At 34.4% G+C, this 27,454-nt stretch overlaps 1 protein-coding gene across 2 annotated transcripts; it reads right to left on the reverse strand.

Annotated features, from left to right (window-relative positions):
- Window positions 1–1,083: 1,083 nt before the first annotated feature.
- On the reverse strand, window positions 1,084–23,104 carry LOC102808369 (uncharacterized). 2 transcript variants are annotated; one of them, XM_085505751.1, is made up of 10 exons: window positions 23,031–23,104; window positions 22,710–22,772; window positions 16,537–16,629; window positions 15,114–15,239; window positions 11,922–12,115; window positions 10,468–10,739; window positions 9,502–9,709; window positions 8,698–8,889; window positions 8,065–8,160; window positions 1,084–5,845 (listed from the first exon to the last, which is right to left on the reverse strand). In XM_085505751.1, exons 1-10 carry the CDS (start codon window positions 23,062–23,064, stop codon window positions 5,549–5,551), a joined length of 1,575 nt encoding a protein of 524 aa, XP_085361877.1. In that variant the 5' UTR covers window positions 23,065–23,104; the 3' UTR covers window positions 1,084–5,548. The 2 variants fall into 2 exon arrangements, with proteins under 2 accessions (XP_085361877.1, XP_085361876.1); XM_085505750.1 differs by having other exon boundaries at window positions 15,114–15,242.
- Window positions 23,105–27,454: the final 4,350 nt, after the last annotated feature.

Here is a 27,454-nt window from a genome sequence, read left to right on the forward strand (position 1 = left end):
TAGTGCTGGCACGACTTGTTACGTAAATGGGAAAAAAAGAATAATACTAATACAGATTTAATGTATGTAAACGTGCCTCTCGAAAACGGAATGCAACTTCGAGACAAAATTGTGAATTCGTTCATTTAGAGATTCGAGTATTGCTCCATAGACAGAGGGCGCTATTGACACAGATTAGCGGAAAACGAAAGCAGAAAATGCTATGGCTGATGAGGGAGGCTTTGAAACGATATATTCATCCATGGAGGTAATAAGATTATTACCTCCATGATTCATCTAAACATAGTAATAAGAAGTAGTTTAACGTTTAAACTCGGGTGGGGGAACTGAAGTTTACAATTTTTTCTTTTGTTTGCAAATAAGTTGTGCTAATTGTCTTCTTCACTAAACTGTACACACATTGCATCTGGCAGACGGCCATGTACAGCCCATTAATACGAGCAAAACTTTCAATTTCACATCTATCCAAGCTTTGATGAATGTAAATTATTACCCCTTATCATAATCAATTTTACCCCATTGAAATAGTTTTTTTTTCAGGGCACGCTCTGATCTCTATTGTAAGGCGAAGTAGGCAGTGGAGCTATAGGTTATATACATATTATGTATATGAATTCTAATATACATTAAAAGAAAAATAACATTTAATTCAGTGAGTGTGCAGGGTTTTCCCATTATATAGAATGGAAACTTATCTTCAATAATGCATAGCATATAAGCGCAGTAATATGCTCAATAATTGTACTTTTTTTTATGAACTAAAAAATAAAAGGCACACAAGAAACTGAGTTTTGTCTTCCCCAGGCAATAAATGTACAGCAAACAGATGAGCACAAACAAACAAACAGACAGACGGACGGACGGACGGACGGACGGACGGACGGACAGACGGACAGACAGACAGACAGACAGACAGACAGACAGACTAGCAATTACGACAGTAACTCACTCCCATATTGTGAAAACATGAATTCAAATACAGTAGACAACTGTAAAATAATAATAATGTAAAAATGCACAAGTTGTCTAATTTTGTTTTTGTTTTTTTAAAAATGACCATCAATATTGCAAGACTCCAAAATATGCATAGATATGAATTTTTAATCTCTTAATATACAAATTTAAAAAACAAAATATTTGTCTCATATTTACAGTATATTTATCACAAAATCAGAGATGTGATCATTCACTTATCATAATTCAACACTTCATATTACATGTATTATGTACATGTAGTATCATCCATTGGTAACATTAAATTATCATGATACAATACAAATGATACAAATATAAATAAAAGCAAGGGTTTATAAGATAAGGGGATGCAGCTGGTGTGATATGTGATGATTGATCTCATGTGAAGTCTCACAAATTGTGAGATGATCACTAATACTATAGGTAGACTATAATCTGTGCACTGTGAGATCCATTGTTAGGTAAACACGTAACAAAACTAAAATGGGTCATTGCATGTTTTGTGGTATTTTAACATTGACATTTTGACACTGAGCTATTAAAAAAAAAAGGAAATTCAAGTTCAATCATTTGATTTTTGAAACAAAAATTGAAAGATGATCACAAATTCCCAAAACATAATGAGAAAAGAAAGGAAAATTTAGATTGTAGTTTTTAGTGTCTTTCATATTTGTCAAGTGTCTATTTCACAATTTTGCCATTTTGAATCGGGCAATAACCATACTAATTTTTGTCTCTACAATCAAACATTGATAATCTTCAATTTTGTTGACATGGAGGTCATGCAGAATAAGACTTTTATTGTATCACATATCACCAATCAGCTTAAGTTTACTATGCTCATCTTATAAATCATTGATACAAGCAAATAAAAAGAAGAATATTTATTACACACAATACATATTTAAAAGTTTTGTAAATTTCAAAGTATGGATGGATGGATGAAATGATTAAATCCATAAAAATATAAAATAAATAATATAAAAGATCTAAAATATAAAATATTGAAGATATGAATTTGAAATTTATTGTCCGATATATTTTGTTTTGGAAGTCTTTAAATCATCACAGCCGTTGTGCCCCGGAGTGCTCAGTTTAGATCTGAAGCAACGAATACAACTAGCATAAAATGCAGTTTCTTTACACAAAGTTTGAACATGTGCTGCACATAGACTGTGGCGGCGCCTTACCATATTAGGTAAAACTTGGATCATGAACAAAAGTTACTTAAACAGAGCTTGTGAATTGGTTAATGAGTTTGGCAAGAATATCCAAATAATTATTAATTTGTCTTCTCTCCTTCCCATGCTTCCAGAGATAACGCACTCCTCCACCTCATAAAGAAACAAAGAATGAACTTGCAATCGCTTTAAACTTCTTCACCTAGCCTTATCACCCCCCCCTCCACCTCCATAAACTGTCAATGGAGGTGATTACCATTTCTAACCTATGATTGTAACTTCATTAGCACACAAACATTTGATATTTACATATTTACCAAACATCAATTTACAAGCACATTATAACCTTTAACCTTTGACCCCCAATACCCTGCCAATAATAAATATCATAGACTTGAGATAAAGACAAATAAATAATTCAATGAATATTTTTTCTTATTTCTAAATGTCTTTATACAAAAAGAGAAAGCTTAAGAAATAACATATTTAGGTTGTGTTCATGATACATGATTTTATTTGTTTTGTTGTTTTTTTAAAAAGTTTTGTAATAAAAATATTGCTAGGTCACATGTGACTCCCTCTAGATTTACAAAAAAATATTCAAATTCAAATAAGTGTTGATACCTAAATCAAGGTTGTCTTAAAATAAGGCAAAATCCACAAAAGTTATGAATATTAGTTTTCTTGAATGGCACACATTAAAATTCAAACCGTTTCACATGAATAATTTGTTTATATTTTATAAACAAATACGTTTGCATAGCTTTGTAGATAGAGGGTGCTGTTTTAACGCTGAGATGAATGTAGGTACGACAATAGATAGATGGCAAACAAGAGGGTTTACAATTACAACATTAAATACTGTATTCATATGTGTTCTCAAGATGAAGTTCTAGGTCAACTTAAGGTCAAGAGGTACAACCCAAGATGGAAGCCAACATAAGTAATAACATAGTTGAACTCTGGTGACCTTGCCCTTTGTTATATAATATAATTCCCTTTATCATAGTTTGTTTCAATATAAATATGCATTGTCATAATTAATTTTGAATACAAACAAGTTTTGGGGTTGAACCAACAGTGGGGAATCAGTCTACCGAATGTCCTTAAAAGATGTAAATATCTTACAAAAACATTGGTGCCTTATTTGTTTAATTATTTTAAGGGACATAATTTCCAGCTTTCTTCAAAGTAATTCAGATATTTTAGTATAAAAACAAATGTCTCATTGAAAAAAAAAAGTGCTGCATTTAGATGTGAATAGATTCATAAACCATGCAAGATAACAGAAAATTTTAGCTGGCTTTAGTTCAAGTATTTTGTACAGGTGTCTGTCAAAAATTAATGATTCACTGAGACAAATATGAACTGCCTATCATTGTGTGACTACTGTATTATATGAAAAGTAAAAAAAAAACACCCTTTATGAATAGCTATCATGTTTAAATAGTTAGTTGGTATCCAGTGGAGGGTAAAGTCAACAGTACTGTTGCCTCCTGAGAATCTACATCTTCAAACACTGCAATCTTTGAAGTGCGTTTTTAAACTAGTATTATAAAAACTCTATCATTCTGTTCTAATAGCTGAAACATATTCCTGTGAGTTTTCATTTGTCGAATGAACTGTTTGTCAAATACAGAATACATATATTTTAGAATAATTTTCTTTTTAAAATGTGGATGAAATGTTTTGCTTTTAATGTATTTTTTATGTATTGTTTTTGATTTGATAACTTTGAACTAAACAGATTTTCTATTAGCTTCAGATCTTGATCAAAGTTAGGCACCCAGTTTATAGGAGTGCTTATATTGATTTTCTGACATCTTGTTTTCTGTAAAGATTTTATTGGTAGGTTTGCAAATGTGTATCAGACTGTGCAATCTCTCCATGAGTTGGTTTTGAAACCCAGTATGGGATTCTGAGATACATTACCAAGGATATTATTACAAGATAAATCATTTGCTTCATTGAACACATACAACAATGCATATTTCCACTGTGATCAGTGACCTTTGATGTGTATCACCAGTGATCAGTCAAGTAGAAACAGTCAAAATATTTTATCAGATTTTCTCAATTTTTGCATGATATTTTCATACAGGACATCTGTTGTTCAAACTCAGGGAAGACTTTATACTGATGAACAAGGTGACCAAGTTTGATGAAGTTTGGAATAGAATTAGTAAAGTTATTATGCACACAATAACAATTATTAACGACGACAACAACAACAACGACGACGACAACAATGCCGGACAAAATTTTTCCCTTAATATACCTTTCCCTTCCATCTTTGATGGTACGGGCAAGGTAAAAACCCCAGAAGGATCAAAAATTCATTCTAATACAGATAAGCATTTGTCAACCCTGTTTATAGTGACCACCCACAATTCTTACAGAAATTGGTCTTTATAGACTGGATTCACACAAATGAAAATATGTTTTTGTATTGAAGAAATTGAAAATGTGTTGTAAACATGCAACCAGCTTTTGTAATGTTGGCCTTTAAATACACTAGTCACTAACAGATGTGAGACTACACTGAAATCAAAAGATACATGGAATTAGGGGAATGGATACAAATGTACCTTAACGGGGGGCACCCCCCCCCCCCCATTTCATTCAGGTAGACTGGTCCAGCCAGATTAATAAATAGATCATTCCCATAGCAACCAAGTCCTGAGTAGTGTTGGGTCAAGTGCTAACCCATGGTGTTGCTCAACGAATATAGAGAGAATAACTACTATCCAATATAACTATAATACTAGTATTTAGTTTCCAGCTCTGATCAAATTCTGCACACTTTGTTTGTGACAATGAACTATGAACTATCTAGGGTCTGACATTGAATAATGCCTAACACTGAATTAATCATCCTGCCATTCAAAGTCTGGTGAATTTTATTAACTTTCTGGTAAAACGGCTAGTTCAAAAAGTGTACTTTGAATATAAGCATGAGCAACAAGAGAGGTAACAAATTCAAAGGAGTGGCAGTTGATTTACAGGAATTTGGGGTCCGGAACGTGGCCAACTTGTCAATAGCCAAGAACCAACTCTTGTTCTAAACTGCGATGCTGATTCAAAAGTCATAACATTGTATGGGTATACAATTCAATGACATAGAATATCAACTGCCAAAAACATTTTTGTGAAGCACAACTTAAAACAAGAGGGTCGCCACCTGCGTATGTGCGGGAATTGAGTTCCAACCGACGATAACAACACGCGCTAAAAACGAAAAGGCTCAGGGGTAAACAATGACACGCTATGGCCATCTGACGCATGCGTAGGTGACGACTCCCCCACTTTAAACTGCAAAAAACATAGTGTACATTAATCAAACAAAGCTTGTATACAGACTTCATAGTCTTCCTCCTCCAGGGAGGCTGACATTAATCCTCTTTAATTGTGTCCTTTTCTTGACTCCACATTATTGCTGCTTTCACTTTCTTATTAGTATTGTCAACATCCTGAAGATTCTGACTCACGGCACTCCTGGCATTTTTAATCCGTGCTCGGTTTTTATCCACTACCTGTAAGATGTTCTTGACGTTCTTGTGCGTTTTTCCGTACTTTGTTGCAAGGTTCCAAGCATCATCTGCAGTGGTATCGATCTGCTCATCCAGATCTTCTAACATAGTCTCAATTTTAGGACAGTCTCGTAGAATAATCTTACAAGATACAACAACCTAGAAGGAACAAGTTTGTGAATCAAATCACAAAATCATATTTCCTGAAAAGTTGAGTTTATCCTAATTTTCATTGATTGGGACATAGACCTTAGAAAACAGGGACATGCTACTGTAGGTATCCCTTTCATGTAACCTTAGTTATAATCCTCTACCCAATTAACACCTTAGTGAAACTGACAATAAAGCTATGTCAACACCACTGTTACATCCTCTCCTGTTCCATAAGCCAAACATGGCTGTCAGGGAGTAGCTACACAAAATGAGCCAACTTTGTGGTTAGAATATAATCGGAAAAATTACATTTGATTAAAACTGAATAGCCAAGTCCATTCTATTGATACGAGTCAGTGAAACTAAATATTGCAAAGTTAACAGTTTTTATTCCACTATGAAAACAGAAAAGGGAAATAAAAATGGTCAGTTTTCTCTACAAGAAAACAAAACTGCTTAAACGTAAACATTGACCTGTCAAAATTGTGTCATTATAACAAGTGGATTTTTCATCATATTTAGAACAGATACAGCATAGTGCACTCGTTATACACTGACAAATGTGAATATTGGCACAGCATAACTTATCAAACATATAAAAAAGTGTAGAAAGGTAAGAACTAAAACTGTTTCAAATGTATAGGTATATGTATTAATGGGATTATCTATACATGGGATTGTAACCCACATTGCACACAGGAAACTGGATTTTCTTTTGTCTTAGACAGAAGCTGCATGTCCCTGTTTTCTAGGGTCTATGATTGGGATCAGTAATTAGTATTTTTTTTTGAACTGTTCACATTTTACCAGCCAGGTGACTCTGATTGCATGCTGCAGTCTGGATTTTCTGCTTAAGATTTAGCAATGTAAATTTATTGCAACAAGAATGCAATTGTCACTAATGTTGTAATGCAACCATTGGTTGATACAGCACATAAGTGAAAACATACAACTATCATCCATTGTTTGGAAAATTAGCATATTCAGATGAGCAGTGTGCTATATTTATCAGCCAATCAAGTCATGGTCATCCATTGTTTGGAAAATTAGCATATTCAGATGAGCAGTGTGCTATATTTATCAGCCAATCAAGTCATGGTCATCCATTGTTTGGAAAATTAGCATATTCAGATGAGCAGTGTGCTATATTTATCAGCCAATCACTGTCACATCCACCCACTGGAAATTTAGACTATAGCTTGAAGTGGGTAAGCAATGAAACAACAGTCAGATAACCAGGCTAACATTTCACAAGTTTATAATATCTAGTGACTTTTGACATTAGGCAGATTTATTTTTCAATTACTCATCATTTGGTTTGATTTGTAACTTTTTTGCCAAGACTGGGTATGTAAGCTTTGTAATGATGGAAAGAATGATATTTATCATTTTCTATTCCTTTGCAGATCAATTAACCACTTGAGAAGTAAATGATGTGAAAAGTGGTGGGAGGAGAACCAACTATTGTGGATAGATTTTTTTCAGGAGTTCAATTTTCTCTTCAATGACGCTTTATGGGCAATCAATAAGGATTTGGGAAATAATACTTCAAAACAAATCCAAAACTTTTTCGCCCGTCTATGGAAATTCAGAAATGAGAAATTGAATGATTTAAATGTATGAATGCTTTTATAGTTTGTTTTTTCCTTTTTTCCTTGTTCTTATTGACTTGTATGTTTCTTTTTACGCCGTTTCATAGGCTTATAAAATATTATCATTATTATAGGTTGTTAACCAAAAAAAAGACACACATTAGCTTCTGTGATGCCAAACAAACTATACAGCAAAGGAAAAACAATATCTACACTAAAGCCACGACCATCTCTGGATGCACTAAAGCCACGGCCATCTCTGGATGCACTAAAGCCACGGCCATCTCTGGATGCACTAAAGCCACGACCATCTCTGGATGCACTAAAGCCACGGCCATCTCTGGATGCATTTTAAAGAAACTGCATATGATTGAGGTAGGTAGAAAGTACCTGAGGACACTATAATGTAGTGACAAGAATTTCGAAAAGTGCACAAAAACAGTAAAACATAACATAACAAAACAAACAGAACATACTTTGGGTATTCTTCTACAGCATTTGTGGATGACTGAATTCCATTGTTTTCGATGTTAACAATGGACATTTGACTTGTTTCATGGACATAACAGTACAAATAGTTATGTATATATTTTTAATTCAGAATAAATTTTAAATAAAATTAAGTACACTTACATCTGAGTGGAAAGTTTTTAGTGCTTTCCGTATTGGAACTTTCAGTGAGGATTCACCTTTGACAACCAACTGTAGAAAGTCATTGTCGTCTACAGCCTGTAAAGAGAGTTAAAACTTGGATAGTGAGCTCATTTAGAAGTGAGAAACAGAAAAATCTAATTTCTAGATTATTACAAAAACTCTTTGTTATTTAAATTCATTAATAATTATGTAGGTCAGTACATTTGCTAAATTAATCACATAATTTGCATGTTTTGACTGGATCTCAATGGCAATGCAAGAGAACAAGACTCTAACTGGATTTTCGTGGCATTGTAGGGGGACTAGACTGACTGGATCTTGACAGGCTAACCTGACACTGATTGGATCATGATGGCAATTCAGGCAAACCCGAAATTAAATAGATCTTAAAGACATCCAGGGGTAACAGATTGACATGATCCAAATGGCATAGCAGGTGAACCAGATTCTGACTGGAGCCTGATGGCAATGCAGAAAACCAGATTCTGACAAGATCATGGTGCCAATGCAGAAGACAAGAACAGCTGTGCATGGAAAGTAGCGACAGCTCAACATGTTTAGATCTGTAACCTGCTAACATAAAAACAAATACAAGAAACACTGTGTACTTACCATGAAATCATGAGGGTTACCGATGATTTCTCTGAGACCAGATATACAGTCTTCCATGCTAGCACTTGGTGTTGACACAATGTCAGCATCAGCACAACATACTTTGAACTTTTTAACAGCATTCAAATAGGAATCACGATCCTCATGTGCTCGTCTTACAGGAATGTTACATTTCTGGAATAACTCATCAAACTAGTAAGGAAAAAAAAATGAATAAAAAAGTCCCAATATTATATTTAGTTGAATTGACATTTGAGAAGAGCAAAAGAAAAATAAGATGTTAAACAAATTTCATCAAATTATTATCCACCAAAGTTAAACAAAATCAGTTGAGGGATATCAGAGAAATTGGTGAGAACAGTTAAAAATAAAAAGGTGTAATTTCATCCATAATCCAATCAAAATAACTCGGTAACTCAACTTCATATAAAGCTTGAATGAATGTGAACAAGGGTAGATGTGACACTATGAAAAGATGAAGATACTGTGTTTTGATTTGATTTGCGTTGTTTTGAACAGAAATGGTGTCCAGTCAAGTTAAATATCAACAAATCCATAAAAAATTGATGTACATGTGTGCACCCTTATGTCTTGTCTTTGTACAAAATTGGTCCTGGCACATCAAAGAAATGAAGAACAGACAGATTTCCTATTTCTCATACATCGATGGGGATACTAGGCCAACTTTTAATAGGGACTAATAAAATGATAAGTAAATGAAAACAAATCCATATCAAAAATCTTATTATTTGTTAAAGAATGAGAATTCAAGGATAGTTGCAATAAAAATAAAATAAAACTCACCTCGGGTATATCCACCTCTTCAAACGCTTCAAAATCTGAATCATTTTTCGCGACTTTAACTCTTTTCTTCTTCTTTAATCTCTTCTTCTGTTGAAGTTCCATCTTTTCTAGAGCCTTATGTTTCAGTTTCCTCTCTATCAGATGTCTGAGTAATGACTGTAATGCAGTATGTACGCTACCATCTGCTTCTTTTGCCGACACCATTACACTGTAAGACAAATATGTTAATAAAATACTACTTTGTCAACAAACATATTGCTGTGAAAATAATCGGACATATACTACCGATAGTACTAGTAATATCTTCTTTTTACAGAAACAACAACAAATTTTGCCTTTTATTTAATTAGTTGGTCATCCCAACAAATTTTGGTGCAACTTTTGCACATTTTTATGCACAACTTTTATGATACTCATAAATTTTTGACAACATGGGCCCTTTTTTTTACATAACCTATAAGTAAGTGATGAAAGTTTAATTTTTTGTTCAAAATGTTGACTTTAGCATTCAAAATGTTGACTTTCGTCGCAACTTTAACATTCAAATGGTTGACTAGTATTCAAAATGTTGACTTTAGCATTCAAGATGTTGACTTCCATGTTCTAAATATTCACTTTAGCATTCAAAATTTTGACTTTAGCATTCAAAATATTGGCTTTAGCATTCAAAATGTTGACTTTCGTCGCAACTTTAGCATTCAAAATGTTGACTAGTATTCAAAATGTTGACTTTAGCATTCAAGATGTTGACTACCACGTTCTAAGTATTCACTTTAGCATTCAAAATGTTGACTTGAGCATTCAAAATGTTGAATTTTGCATTAAAAATTTTAAATTTTGCGTTCAAAATGTTTACTTTAGCATTCAAAATTTTAAAAAAGTCTACAACTCCCTGAATTGACTTCATGTTAGTATTCATAACATTTCTTTGTAAAACCGAAAGTTATGTATTACAACAAAACCAACCTGCCAACAAATCCATGAAGCTCTGCAATTTCCTCCATAATAACAACCTCCACTGGCTTATAATACTCATCTTCATCTGTTGTCTTGGTAGTCTTGCTTCCACTTCTTGAATCAGAACTGTTTACGTCACCATTCGTATCAATTGTTTTCATGTTCAATCCACTCTCCATTGCATTATTCTTTACCGTGAAAGCTATCGTCCTTTCTAGAAAATCATCACTTCGAATTTCATCATTTTCATCAATTTTTCGTAATCTTTCTTTTTCTTCAATCTATACATGATGGGGAAATACATAATACACTTTATAACGATAGTTTGCAGTAAACAGTATTACATTTTAGGTTATTGTAATTCGCCTTAAATTTTTGATAAATTCCGCTTTCAATTTCTGTAGCAGTGAATATTTCACTGGGGTACTTCTGACAGGGATACAAACAGATTTTGGCGAAAATTGTAACGAATTGCAACCGCTTAGAATGATTCATGCCCACTGATAAATAAAATATGGAAAGCGATTGATAATGTACTATGAAATACTTTAGCTGGAATTAATTTTCGCTGAAAAAGCTTTTTGGGTGTTTTGTATGGAATTTATTTTCACTGATTTTTGATGAATTGAATGTGAGATATAAAAAAAAAAGTATATTCGCTGGATTTTATTTTTCACTGAAGCATTCCTTCAGCATAAATAGCGAAAATAAGTTCCAAGCAGAAATAAAGTATTCTACAGTAAATGGCGATGTAAAGTTGTTTAAATGGCCATGGCAAATGTTGTAAAGAAACTCAATAAGATTTGTTTTGATTGACAACGTCGCCAGATTCATTAGATTGTTGTGTGGTGTGCAAGATGGCTATACTCAGAAAAGGTCAACATTAGGGACCTTAAGCTTAAATGGTTTAGTATAAAATTCAGCAGTGCTTGCTAAAATATAATCAGTTGGATCCAATGCGGAAGTGAATTAAAGATGTTTAAATAAGATCTATTCGTACTGAGTTCAACCAAAAAAAGTGAGATTTTTACAAAAACTGGTATTTTAACACCTTTCACAACTGTCAACAGGTCATGTTGAATTGTAGTTTACCTGTTCACACCCCAATCCAGATACTGTAAAATTCATTTTAGCTGGAATAAATTTTCGCTGAAAAGACTTTTTTGGTGTTTTGTATGGAATTTATTTTCACTGATTTTTGACGAGTTGAATGTAAAATATAGGAAAAAAGGTATTTTCACTAGATTTTATTTTCACTGAAAAAACTTCAGCGAATATTTATTATAAGCGAAAATAAAAGTATTTTACAGTAGTCGAGAATGGCTGGTATGGTAGCTTGCTCTTCTTTGTCAAAACATTTTACTTCATGTGTGTTCATTCAGGTACCACAAAAATCATTTCTGATCAATATGTAAATGACTTTGAAAAATGGCAAACAATTTATCAAAAGAACTCATACTTACAATATCGTATTTATTGCCGAGTAATAATACTGGTATATCCTTTGGATCAGCTTTGGTGTACTCTGTAACTACTTTCATCGTGCCATCACTTTGCTTTTCTGTTTTTTTATTTGTAATAACTGCATGGTTGACAATGTCTTGTTTCCACGTCCCGGCCAACTCAATGCTCTCTTGATCGGATAAATCTACAACAACTGAAACAAACAAATAATGTCAATATCGTTCTTGTCTGACTTAACACCCAAGGTACTTAGTCGAGCACCACCCCCCCCCCCCCCGAAAATTTTTGTTAACCATGTACCAGACCAGGGGTAATATTACATCTCTTAAGAGTTATTGGGGTCTGTGGAAAAACAGTCAAAGTCAAGATCAAAATGTCAAAATGTTTTCAGGGTATTTTGGAAGGGGTGTGCACTTAGTCAAACTTGACCACAATATAGAATTCTCCTAAAAGTATGGGTACTACGGTTGAGAACAGTAGTACACAAATATTAAACAAAGATCACATGCTATACTATGCTTAGATGAAATGTGGTAAAACATGATATATCTGTATTCTCAAACACAATTGTTGACCCAGGGAAAATAGATAAACTCAAAGTACATTTACATGTTTAATGCAGCAACTAAAATATGCGATGTAAATATGCGACATTGGTGCGATGGATAGGCAACTAAATGTACAACTCAAACTCAGTAACAGGCACATGATCAATCAATCAATGTTTGTCTTTATGTTTGAATCAAATTGGTTAACATCTTTGAGAGATATCAGCACTGGACACAAGCATAATTCTGGTATCAAGCAGTAATAGGAAGCTCTCCAAAATGGCCACCAATCAGGCATGTTTTCTCAAACAGAAAAACAAAATGCCCTGCAGATGTCGTGCCCTTTGTGTCAAGTTTTGATTCACTCTGGTGAATACAAGTCAATGACATAAGCAAACAAACAGGCAAATAGACAGATAGACAGACAAATAGATAGATGGATGGACACCCGAACTAGGTCAAAGATTTCAATGAAAAAACAAAACAAAGTAATCATGCATAATAGACTACAGAGGGCAGCATGTTTACAAAATGGCTCTTTAAAATTTCCTCTAACTTGTGTTATACTGGTAAGTCACACTAGCACTATTAGAAGCACATCTCTAATAGTGCCACAAGTACTGTATTTACTTCATTAAAAGCACATCTCTAATAGTGCCACAAGAACTGTATTTACTCCATTAGAAGCACATCTCTAATAGTGCCACAAGTACTGTATGTACTCCATTAGAAGCACATCTCTAATAGTGCCACAAGTACTGTATTTACTCCATCAGATGCACATTTCTAATAGTGCCACAAGTACTGTATTTACTCCATTAGAAGCACATCTGTCATAGTGCCACAAGTACTGTATTCACTCCATTAGAAGCACATCTCTAATAGTGCCACAAGTACTGTATTTACTCCATTAGAAGCACATCTCTAATAGTGCCACAAGTACTGTATTTACTCCATTAGAAGCACATCTCTAATAGTGCCACAAGTACTGTATTTACTCCATTAGAAGCACATCTCTAATAGTTCCACAAGTACTGTATGTACTCCATTAGAAGCACATCTGTAATAGTGCCACAAGTACTGTATTTACTCCATTAGAAACACATCTCTAATAGTGCCACAAGTACTGTATGTACTCCATTAGAAGCACATCTCTAATAGTGCCACAAGTACTGTATTTACTCCATTAGAAGCACATCTCTAATAGTGCCACAAGTACTGTATTTACTCCATTAGAAGCACATCTCTAATAGTGCCACAAGTACTGTATTTACTCCATTAGAAGCACATCTCTAATAGTGCCACAAGTACTGTATTTACTCCATTAGAAGCACATCTCTAATAGTGCCACAAGTACTGTATTTACTCCATTAGAAACACATCTCTAATAGTGCCACAAGTACTGTATGTACTCTATTAGAAGCACATCTGTAATAGTGCCACAAGAACTGTATTTACTCCATTAGAAGCACATCTCTAATAGTGCCACAGATACTGTATTTACTCCATTAGAAGCACATCTCTAATAGTGCCACAAGTACTGTATTTACTCCATCAGATGCACATTTCTAATAGTGCCACAAGTACTGTATTCACTCCATTAGAAGCACATCTCTAATAGTGCCACAAGTACTGTATTTACTCCATTAGAAGCACATCTCTAATAGTGCCACAGATACTGTATTTACTCCATTAGAAGCACATCTCTAATAGTGCCACAAGTACTGTATTTACTTCATTAAAAGCACATCTCTAATAGTGCCACAAGTACTGTATTTACTCCATTAGAAGCACATCTCTAATAGTGCCACAAGTACTGTATTTACTCCATTAGAAGCACATCTCTAATAGTGCCACAAGTACTGTATTTACTCAATTAGAAACACATCTCTAATAGTGCCACAAGTACTGTATTTACTCCATTAGAAGCACATCTCTAATAGTGCCACAAGTACTGTATTTACTTCATTAAAAGCACATCTCTAATAGTGCCACAAGTACTGTATTTACTCCATTAGAAGCACATCTCTATTAGTGCCACAAGTACTGTATGTACTCCATTAGAAGCACATCTCTAATAGTGCCACAAGTACTGTATTTACTCCATTAGAAGCACATCTCTAATAGTGCCACAGATACTGTATTTATTCCATTAGAAGCACATCTCTAATAGTGCCACAGATATTGTATTTACTCCATTAGAAGCACATCTCTAATAGTGCCACAGATACTGTATTTACTCCATTAGATATTGAAGAAAAATTAGGGCGAGAAATTCTGGTGGTGAAAAGATTAAACTACATAGTACCACCTCAATTGCTTTCATACTTGGGTACCATGGGTTGAAAATTAGGAAGATTTGTTCATTACCTAATGACATCTTCAGATCTCTAGTTTTACAAATATAACTTGGTATGTATAAACAATGATTAAACCTCTATGAGATTTGTTAATTTCAGGACAATATCTTAAATTTTCTATTTTTAGCGAATTTGTCATTTTTGGTAAATAATGCTATTTTTAACTTCTGCTTGAAAAATACTACCCACAATTGCTTTGGTATTTGACATGTACCGTAGATATCTGTGGTCATTCTAATCACTCAGAATGAACTGAAGTATCTGCCTCAAAGTGAGAACTTACCGACTGCTGCATCAACATCTTTATAATAACTTTTTCTCAAGTCCATCTCTTCTCTGCCTGGTAAATCCCATATTGAGACCGACACCACTGTGTGCTCTGGTACATTGAGTTTCTTTACAACATTCGCTGCTTTGATAAACAAATTAAAAATCTCATTATTTGTTCTCTATACTGTAAACACATTAATTATTCACTGATTTTAATTTCGCTATTTTCGTTGATAAGTGAAATCCGCTAAATTAACATGTAGAATAACATTAGAACTTTTGGATTCCCTGCTAAGTTTGTGAACTTAAAGCGGGGGAGTCATCATCTGTGCATGCGTCAGATGGCCATAGCGTGTCATTGTTTACAAACAAGCGTCTACCCATGAGCCTTTCTGTTTATAGCATGTGTTGTTATCATCGCTTGGGACTCAATTCCCCCATGTGCGCAGATGACAACCCTTCCGCTTTAAACACCCAGAGAAAATGCTCAGAACATCAAAATAGTGAAATTAAATGCCAGTGAAAATATATTGTTTGACAGTACATAGCATTATAAAAGTATAATTAAGTAGTGGGTCAGCATCAACTAGGAAATCGCCTTGGCTGTGTACATTTCCGAGTATTGTCAATGACAACGACAACCATGTGAAGTTTACACATTATGCCATAGTTTTTAAACATTTTGCCAATTTGTATAAGTTTTTTTTTTAATTTTGGATAAAAAATATGAAAAAATGTGATGAAATATTTTGGCATTGAAAGAATAAATACATTGCCTGCTAGTGCTTCTTTAAACAATACTGTAAAATACTTTATTTTAGCTGGAATTCATTTTTGCTGAAAAGACTTTTTGGGTGTTTTGTATGGAATTTATTTTCACTGATTTTTTACGAGTTGAATGTGAAATATAGGAAAGAAGGTATATTCACTTGATTTTATTGTCACTGAATCATTCCTTCAGCGAAAATAGCGAAAATTAATTCCGAGCGAAAATAAAGTATTTTACAGTAGTTATCAGCAATCTATGACTATCTGTAGAGGCTTTAGATTTAGATTTAGTTACTGTAAAATACTTTATTTTAGCTGGAATTAATATTCGCTGAAAGGACGTTTTGGCCAATTGGGTGTTTCTGTATGGGATTTATTTTCACTGATTTCTGACTAGTTGAATGTAAAATATAGGAAAAAAGGTATATTCAATGGATTTTATTTTCACTGAATCATTCCGTCAGCGAAAATAGGGAAAATCAATTCCAAGCGAAAATAAAGTATTTTACAGTAGTTAGATTTTCATTTCTAGATATTTCTTAAAATATGATGACTTGCCAAAGTTTCTGTGAGGCTGACACTTCCTGTGAAAGTCACAGTAAAATTGTTCACTGTCATAAATATTTGACTCACAAGACTAGTGACTGTGTCCCAATTCATAAACTCACCTATACTAACAGTATTAGTTGGTCTATACGTGAAGTCAAACTGATTTTTTGTGAATCTCAAAAAAATACTGGTTTTGCCAACCTCAGCATCACCTGAAAAAAACAAAAAAACAATAAATTCAAAACATAACCACTACAGTAAATTTCATTAAAGCATGAATGTTTTTTATGGAAATTTATAAAATATTTATAAAACATTTACCCAGATGACCCCTTGTACTTCATTCAAATCTAAAGATGCATTCATTGACCATAGAAGTCCGAGAGTCTTTGCAGTTTTTCTGCAATTATTGGCCGATTAACTATCAAGCCTGCAAAAGATTATTATGTGTGCTTTGTATTTGCTAAGCTATTGGTCAAGTTTTTTTTCAACCATCATTTTAAATTTATAAAGCATTTAAAAACATAAATTGGTATACAAGTTACGTAGATGCAACATTCCATGTGTAAGTATACGATAATATTGCTACAAAAATTTTTTTATGAAACAAAATCTGAAACAGGACTATTTTGTTGACGGAGACAAATGAACCCTTTCTTCTAATGTAGGCACAACATTTTTCTAAATTTACCTACAATTCCTTTGTTAATTTTAGATCAAGTGAAGACAACCATTCACTGCCTAAAACTCTTGATTAAAACTAATTTTTTGAGTGCCAGATAATTTTCACAATGAAAACCTGTGAAAATATTTTAATATTTTGTAAAATTGTCACTAAATTTCATCATCATTTTGGAACATCCAAACTGTTTGAGATATAAGATAATGTTTTTTTAGATTTTGATCAAAAAGGTTTGTCAGTTTTTATCAATATTTAAAATTTGAAAAAGCAGACTGTAAAAAATCATTTTGTATATGGGACCAAAAGTTGGCAATGGCGTTCAAAAGGTTCAAACACCTACAAATACATAATGCATATATTAATAATGATGTGATACTAGTGAGAATTGTGCCACCCCAACCCCTTTTGACAATCATGTTATTCCCATATAGTGAACGAGTGTGTTATTGTCCCTTCCAATTGAACCAGTCCTCTATTTGACGGTTTGACAGGTCCAATTGTCCTCAAAACAAACTCAACGTTTTCACTTTACTTTTTACAAATCTATTTTTTTTTAACTATTATAGGGTAGGGTGGAGTCAATTTTAAAGTCAAAATGAGAATTTTATTTATTCTGTGTTTCCTTTTCATGACTGACTTTCACCTCGAGATAATAAAAGATGTTTATAGGTCATTGTACACACTGAATAACTTGTACCATATTTGCTCTATTAGAAGCATATCTTTAATAGAAGCACATATAAATTGAATCATGCTGTATAGTGAATCATTAAAGGGGAACCGCTCAATCCCATGGATTGCACCACGTGCTCATGGGTAATTAACTCCACCTCTGTCAACTAAGTAAATGAATGCTTATTATGCTCGCTTACTCAAACTGTGATTGACAGGCATTTTGCATATATTAGCCGCCATTTTAAACTCATTTTTACTTGTCGTGTCACGTTTCGACCGAAAAACAACAACATTTATACATTAAAAGCCCAACCAGATGAGTGTAATCACGAGCGTACATATTCATGCCCCCGTAGAAATGTATTTGGAATCACAGCTTGATTCTCTAGCATCATAAATGGCACATTTCCCGGAGCTCCTGCCACGATGTGAGCAGCTTGGTTCGGATTAACATACTAATTGCGGTGGCCATCTTGCCCCTATTTATAGTATCGGTTCCCCTTTAAATATAATCTATTTTGCTCATTGAAACATTTCTGTAATATAAGTAAGCACATGTTTACTGGTCTCTGTTGATACATTTATTGTATCATTGTAAAAGCGAAGTTTAAAATGTCAACATTGACATGATAAAAGCGAATTGCCAGCCATTAAAGAGGGGGGTCAAGGGTTATTTTCGTTCAACGTAATTGCAATGTTTTTTTGTTCGTACAACGTAAATTGAAAAAATAAATTACGTAATTCCGTAATCACAGGCTAGACGTACAACTAAATCAATCAAATATTTTTTTCGTACACTGTAAAAATGTGTCATTTTTCTCGGGACAAACAAGAATTTACATCTTCGAAACTGTAAAATGACTAGATGACACAATTCACTGCAAAATAAAATTTTCACTGTAAAATGTAAAAAGCCCTTTTTATTTCCCGTAAAACTGTACCAGCTACCCCCCTTGCCCACCCTCATTAAAGTTACCAATACAAAAAAAAAAAAACGAGTGCATGAAGACATTTAGAATTGTTCAATCACAGAAACTTAGTTTTTATTAGAATTATTAGAATATTTACTTAGAATGAATATACTGTAAACCCTTTAATTTTCGCTGATTTTTACTTTCGAAATAGAAGCAGTTTACAGTATAAACTACAGTACTTACTCTATTAGAAATTTAGCTTTAATACAAATATGTTTCTAGTAATGCAAATTTAATACATGGAATATACAGTATTGGTTTTTAGCTTCATTCACCTTCATGACATGGTTAAAAACTTATTGAACTCAACGAATCTTCAAAGGTGACATGATAATTTTGGTTACAAAACAGTGGACTGTGGAACAATAACACCTATACACTAAGATGAACTTTAAACCCTTCTATAATGACCTGATGCATGCAGGGTTTGGCCAAAACATTTTTTTTTTCTTACTGTGGCCGCAAAATTGTTTAAAACATCTAACCAGTAATATCGTTTGCTAATTGGCTGACAATACAATGCTTCAATCAATGTTGTCACAATCTACTGTCTTCCTGAAAGCAACATAACATATTATCAGCCAACCAACATTGCTGGTTACGTATACAAAACAAATTCACATACTACTTGTAGGAGATTATTATGAGAATAATAGAATATTACGCAGTATGGTAACCATAGCAATGATATTTGTTTTCTGCAAATGCTGCATTTGATGTAAAGAGAACAAATTTCCTAACAAGAAACCATATGTAGCATCTTGAGCATATCCTTAGATTTATTTATAGATTGCTGACTTATATTGTGTTGCAGACAGATGTGGAATAAGGTCTTTTATTTTAGCTAATTCATCCTACTATGATGAGGCACCTGATAAGAAAGCGATAGTAAAATACACTTTCAATATTGCAGCTTGAAAATACAAAAATCATCGCATCTCCAGGGAATTGGTGCAGTGGTTAGCTTGGTCGCAATGCACCAGGAAGGTTTCGGGATTAATTTTCATAGTCGACTGTTCACTCAGCAGTTTAAATCTGAGTGTCTGCCCTGCATTACCAACACAAGGTGTTAAGTTTGGGAGACTTTGCACACACGCACCTCAGACAAAAAAGGCAGGAAAGACAGCAATGACTTCAATGTCCGAAAATGCTGCCTGGCACAAAAATATGATTAAAAAAAAAAAACAATGCATCTCTCCTACATTTTTAACTGCTTGTACCTTAAAAAATGACAGTCAACATTTCAAAAAAGGTTTTGAAACATTGATTGTTGTATGAAGATGTGTTTCCGCTGACAAGAACAAACCCAATTTATATTGTTGGTTCACAATATCGAATCATAATATTTCTTTGCTACAAAATGTTGGATTTGTTGTCATACATGTATTTTGCTGAAGATTATTTTGGATGCATAAATAAAACATAGTTGAACTCTGGTGACCTTTCCCTTTGTTATATAATATAATTCCCTTTAACATAGTTTGTTTCAATATAAATATACATTGTCATAATTAATTTTGAATACAAAAAAGTTTTGGGGTTGAACTAACAGTGGGGAATCAGTCTACCGAATGTCCTTTAAAGATGTAAATATCTTACAAAAACATTGGTGCCTTATTTGTTTAATTATTTTAAGGGACATAATTTCCAGCTTTATTCAAAGTAATTCAGATATTTTAGTATAAAAACAAATGCCTCATTGCAAAAAAAAAGTGCTGCATTTAGACGTGAATAGATTCATAAAACATGCAAGATAACAGAAAATCTTAGCTGGCTTTTGTCCAAGTATTTTGTACAGGTGTCTGTCAAAAATTAATGATTCACTGAGACAAATATGAACTGCCTCATTGTGTGACTACTGTATTATATGAAAAGTAAAAAAAAAAAAACACCCTTTATGAATAGCTATCATGTTGCAAGCTCTGCTTTAAATAGTTAGTTGGTGTCCAGTGGAGGGAGAAGTCAACAGTACTGTTGCCTCCTGAGAACCTACATCTTCAAACACTGCAATCTTTGTTTGAAGTGAGTTTTTAAACTAGTATTATAAAAACTCTATCATTCTGTTCTAATAGCTGAAACATATTCCTGTGAGTTTTCATTTGTCGAATGAACTGTTTGTCAAATACAGAATACATATATTTTAGAACAATTTTCTTTTTAAAATGTGGATGAAATGTTTTGCTTTTTATGTATTTTTTATGTATTGTTTTTGATTTGATAACTTTGAACTAAACAGATTTTCTATTAGCTTCAGATCTTGATCAAAGTTTGGCACCCAGTTCATAGCAGTGCTTATATTGATTTTCTGACATCTTGTTTTCTGTAAAGATTTATTGGTAGGTTTGCAAATGTGTATCAGACTGTGCAATCTCTCCATGAGTTGGTTTTGAAACCCAGTAAGGGATTCTGAGATACATTACCAAGGATATTATTACAAGATAAATCATTTGCTTCATTGAACACATACAACAATGCATATTTCCACTGAGATCAGTGACCTTTGATGTGTATCACCAGTGATCAGTCAAGTAGAAACAGTCGAAATATTTTATCAGTTTTTCTCAATTTTTGCATGATATTTTCATACAGGACATCTGTTGTTCAAACTCAGGGAAGACTTTATACTGATGAACAAGGTGACCAAGTTTGATGAAGTTTGGAATAGAATTAGTAAAGTTATCATGCACACAATAACAATTATTAACGACGACAATGACGACGACGACGACAACGCCGGACAAAATCTTTCCCTTAATATACCTTTCCCTTCCATCTTTGATGGTACGGGCAAGGTAAAAAATATTATATGGTGGTAGATTTTCAATCAAATAATTAAAATTCAGTAAAATATGTTTTTTTGTATTAAATTGTGCATGTGACTCATCAGGAATCAGTAAAAAAAAACTTGCATGCAGGACTGAAACACTTATACTATTTTTATTGAAGTCATGCACTTTTACATGCACAGATCAGGATAAGAAACTTTATCTACCGTATGTACATATTGGACTCAGTACTGGCTGATTTTTAAATTGACATATTGTCTGGCATGAACATTACTGTAAAATCTGTATTAGAAATCGCAGCTTCTATTAAAATGGTACAATGCAACAGAGAGGATGCGGTTTCTATTAGAGCATGTACACATATGAGAAATGATGAATTTTTGGTTCTCAATTATTCAAAAAGAATGGATGCGGCTTCTAAAACAGATTTTACTGTACTGCATAACAAAAAATTGAAGGTCGTGCAGAAATACACCTAGTCACGGGCTACTTGATTGTGACTATAAGTAACCGTACATTAGAAATAGAGAAAGGGTAACATACCCAAATACGTCTAGAAATGAGAACATGTAAAAATTGTACACAAGAAAAGATTGAAAATGAACAACATTTCTTCATGGAATGTACAAAATATATAAAACACAGATAAGAATTTCTTTCAAGTGTTGAACTTCCAAAAAGTAAAAAAACAAAAGAGCAGAAATGTATTTACAAAATGAGTAAAACTAAAGACAACTTAGTCAGACAGATTGGAGAATATTTATATAACATTTTTTCTACTAGGAGAGATTGCAATGACCGTTTTTTTTATTTTATCTTATGATGTATAAGTTAATAATTACATGTACTTTATTGCTGTACACTGATGTACAGAATGTGGGACGTATGTGCGGTAAATATAAATGCAACATCTTGATGTTATTGTGACCCAAAATCGAATTGTTTGTTCTAGTGCTCAGCTGAATGGTTAGCGAATTATCTGGCCATATTGCCGATTTGGTGTACCATCCATTATTGTGATAACAGAAACCGACCGTGTATGTACGTAGCGAACGCTGTCACCACTATTTCCACAGACTCAATGGCGCAGTCTGACCGTGAAGGCAACGTAGTTTATTTAGTCTCGACCAAGGGAGACTGTGAATTAAGAAATCCGCAAACACTCATTTACTTACCTAAGAGAACTATTTTAAAAGATGGGACGTCGTCATTCTTCCAAATACCACTATAACTGACATCTGGTGAACAAAAATATTAGGTACATAATATCAGATCCCAATCTCATTGTAAACTGCCCGGTAAACACTCATAGCCCGCAGGTTCTTCGTGGAACTTGGTCCTTGGTTTGGGTTGAAAAGCGAAAGTCCCTAAAATACATGCTATTTACTTGTCTTCTTATATATTATTCGAACCATATGCATTACAGTTCTCAGTGTAAGAAGTGTCGGAGTTATTACTCGTCGTTTTCAAGAGAAAAGCAACAAATATAGTCTTACCCGCGTCACCTCCTTTCCCACAACCAGCCCCCATCTTGGTACCTGTGACCTTTCAACTCGCGGCGTGATACAAATGGCATTCGGCAGTTAAAACATAGTCAGTGTTTATTCCTTGCAATTTGCGCCGATATGTAAACAAATAAACAGTATGGCACATATATATATCTATATATCGTATTCTTGCCATTTTTATAGGAAATAGGTCATAAATAACACCAGTTGTATGTTGATAACCAAAATGGCGGATGGATATCAATAAATTAGAGCAGTTACGCGATGTAAACACTTCCCCAGCAACACAGGTGAAGCGAACGCAGTGACGTCACATGTAAACAACTGCATATACACTACAGACATTGGTTCTATGCGTCATGTAGCCGGATAACAGAATGAAGCCGTTTATCTTTCTTTTTTGAGCGCCATGTGCGATTATATCAGAAACAAAAATACAATTTGCACGATGGGATTGCGTCCATTCATTATTATTATTATTATTGAATAAATGGTAGCACATATTTGCGTCATGTGTCCCGGGATGAAGGATGAGTCACTACATCGGTGTGATGCTCTAAAAAAATATGATAAACAAAAATTAAAAAAGGCAAAGGAATAATATAGTACTTCTAACAACCCCTGCCAGGGGAACGCAACTTGAAAGATAATATTGTACATTGTTTGTCCGGGCAATTCATGACATTAGGTGCAATGATTGTAGATAACAAAACAAAAACATTGTATATACACGTTTCATTAGTGCCATGAATTGTAGGAATATATTCAGAGATTTCTGCTAGAAATAAAAGCCTCCACCTTTAAGTAGCGAATACTATAAAAAGCGATACAGATGGCGTGGATAAACAAAAAGCCCGAAACGCCGGAAAGATGTTCTGTCTTCTCGTTCTGTTCGAACGTATTTTACATTTGATGTGTTGATGAATAACTATGACCATGGAATATGTTCTTGAGTCACCACATGGCAGGTACCAGGCGTCATGAACATTTTCCAAAACAACAAGATTTTCTACTGCCAAACACTTTATTGTCTTGTTCTCCTGCTTGATTATGAATAGTCGTCAATATTTTAAAAGTATCCCTTTTTGGTTTTGACAAAAACATGCGAAAGAAGTATACCCCTTCACCGCAAAATTCAAAACACATATCGTGATGCATCGTCACCACTGAGAACTTACATAGTTGAAGTATACAGGTATGCACCGCGGTTTATTCTCCCATTTTCACGGCCTAGTCGGCCTTTCCGGCAATTTTAGCAAAATGTTTTGTAATTGTTTAGCCAAAAGGCGCACCATCGCCGACTCAAATCTTTTTGGATTACGTTTTCAACTAACTTCGGAGCATCCGTGTCCAAAATTCAGGCGAGTATACCCCTGGAGGGTGTTCGTCATCATACATCATCCAAACATTCACCAACACAAATATGGAAAACAATCCAATATACTTTTTTCCCTACTTTTATTTGCTTGTCAGTTTTTCCCTGTGTGTCTCAGAACAGATTTTTTTTATTAGTGGTTGTTTAATTGTTTCGCGCGCCTTTCGAATCAAAATCACTCACCTTTTGTATTTTAATGTACCCTTTTTCCCCCCGTCTGATTATTCTTACATAAGGACATTTTTGTTATACATTTCAAACAACAAACCCAACCAAACTAAGCACCAAATATATATCCAATATAAATACTGGTACAATACGGCGGGTGATTGTGAAATAGTACAAGCGAAATGTACGCCCCAATTTCACAATGACGTCACTAATTTCGCGAAACTGACAATTTCACTTACAACAAAAAACAATCACCTGACTGTAGCAAGTCTAGCAAGACTCGTGTGCGCGTCGAATGCACTTGGCTGAAAAGAATACGTAGAATCACAGTCCCTCTATCACTCTATAGAGGGACTGTGGTAGAATACACATGAAAGGAAAGCGTCGGCCAAGACGACCGATACGCCCGTCCATCAACTAGTAGCGCACTGAAACATGTAAAATGACGCTGATCATTCAATGAGTTAGCTCCATGTCAAGAACATTTTTTGAAACCTGTTTAGTAAAAATAGCGCGACCTTGACCAAGCCACCGCGACCGAGCCATGCGAAGCCACCGGGAAGCCACCACATTTATAACTCTATGGTTTTTCAGTGAATTCGTCGGTACACTGCAAACAGAGGTTTAAGTCAGAGAGAAAAAAATATTGGTCGCAAAAAAAAAACACAAAAAAAAAACACACACACACACAATCACGGATGAATAATAGTGAACAGGTGAAATAAAACAACTATCACCCTTTAGGGCAGAGTGACATGGAATAAGTATAGAAGATCTCTTTATACCTCCACAAACAACGGTGTCTCAAGACTCCACCATAACGTAAATAAATGTTGACATACATACATCTTCAAAAAAATGGTCACGGAGATGTTCAAGTTCAATGCAATCATTATTTCATAGATGATCAAAATGTTAATATAGCAAAAATTATAAATTGTCATTGATTGATACCATTTTAGAAGTAGACAGATAAATTTGAAAATTCATGTACTGGCACACTAGATTAGGTCGGAAATTTATGAGAATCGTTCAAAATGTGGAAAAAAGTGTGAAAATTAGCACATTAAATAATTGTGTCTGCTCAGCAAGACCCGTGTGATCCGATCAAAACTGCGGTCGCCGTCTTGGATTTCACCAATAAGCGTCCACCTCAGAAGAGAGAATGTGTTAGATTGTAAGATTTGTCATACTTCTGACAGAGTAGTGAATGCACCCAAGTCAACCAGGCAAGGAAAAGGAAGGTAGATTGAGTGCATACCACCCACAATAGCTGTACTTGTATAACACATCCTGTCAAGCAGGATATGTTTTGGGCCGCGCGTTAGTACCAAGACAACAGCTACCAAGTCCTAATGACTGGGGATGGACATTGAATGTTTCTTTCGGGACATGTCTTCCAGAAGCGACCAATTAATGCAAGGAAATTGTCAAATGTGGTTGCAAGAAAGCAATCAAATGTTCCATGGCATCGCTCCAATCTACTAAGCTGTCAAGTTGTGTCAGAACATGATATCGTCCGGACTGAATAAAAAAAAAAACTGTAATAATGTAATTACATTACAAAACTTCTGAAGCATATCTGTTCACTATTTTTTTACTTACGAATAATGAAAAAAATGATATATCATATGTTTGTTGGTCTTGTTGTATTTCTGGGGCTTAAAACCATATAATTAGAGTCTAAAATTATATTTCCAGGTGTCTCGTAGGCAAATAGATGGCGGTCGCACTTTTCTTCTGATCACGTGGGTTCTTTTTTATATGAAAGAGTATGAAAAACTGATATAGTAGGACAGTTTTTCACCTTCTGAATGATTCTTTGATAATCTACTATACTACACGGTGAAATATCTACGGGCGCAATTATTTTAGTGCCTCTCATTCTCCCCCCTGAAAAAAACAAAACAATCACCAACGCATAGAGTACCGATGTTTGTAAAATCGATGAATATCGATTAGTATTATCGAAGCGTTGACAAACCCCGAAACATGTTCGTTGTCCTTGGATTATACATGTGGTGGTTATGAGTCAAAAGCATTTTAAAAAATGGTGTCTTGGTAGTCCATGGAGCAACAAACCACGTTTGTAGTTCTATGCATGAGATATGGCGTTGTGCATGCGTGTCAACTACCGTTTCAATCAAAAAATCCCCAAATTCAAAATTATTATACCTAACAAAAAAACGGTTATCATGGTTTTGGTAACCGTGACAACAACTCGTCACCCAAATGGAGCCAGTCTACCCCTGGATGTAGCGGCACACATTTACAAAAAGTCAACTTCGTATCGGATTCTTCTGATTTTTATCTAACAGACAACGCATCTGATTGGTTGCTTGTTAAGCACATTTGTTGACAATAATTTGGCTTGTTTACTTTGTCGGAAAACAGAAACACATTTGTTGATATTCCTTGTTACTAGCAGACTTTACACGGGATCATCAGTACTTAGAGTAAGAGTATTACGTTCAGCACCTGCCCCGTTCACGTGTGCGTGTAGTCACGTAACACTTCTCAGTCGGAGTACGTGAAGATAGCACAGAGAAGAATCTGTTTCACCAGATTCCGACAGAAGTCGCTAAATAGTAAAATGGTAAGTGGAATAATGTCTTAAGTATGTCATAACATGGACTGTTACTACCCATGGACAACTGGGACAAGGCCGTAGGAAGCAAAAATTAGTTGGTCCGGCCATCCATGAGGGCCGTAGGCCCGAGGCGTATGATAACGTGGGCCGAAGGACCATGTCTGCTAGGGGGGACGTGCAGAAGTGGTCCGGCCGTACGGTTCCTACGGCCTTGACGGACCGTGTAAAATCACGTGTTTTGTTTGTATCATCAAATGTCATCTTGTCACTGCGATT

Source organism: Saccoglossus kowalevskii, chromosome 11, assembly GCF_978046115.1.
Source record: "Saccoglossus kowalevskii chromosome 11, keSacKowa6.1, whole genome shotgun sequence".
Classification (NCBI taxonomy): Eukaryota; Metazoa; Hemichordata; class Enteropneusta; family Harrimaniidae; genus Saccoglossus; species Saccoglossus kowalevskii.

Coding starts and splice junctions, on each gene's coding strand:
- LOC102808369 (XM_085505750.1), bottom strand. CDS start 23,064: ATGGGGGCTGGTTGTGGGAAAGGAGGTGACGCGG. Junction 16,630..22,709: donor TTTTAAAATAGTTCTCTTAG/GTAAGTAAATGA, acceptor TGTTTTTTTCAG/GTGATGCTGAGGTTGGCAAA. Junction 9,710..10,467: donor CTTCATGGATTTGTTGGCAG/GTTGGTTTTGTT, acceptor TTTGTCTTACAG/TGTAATGGTGTCGGCAAAAG.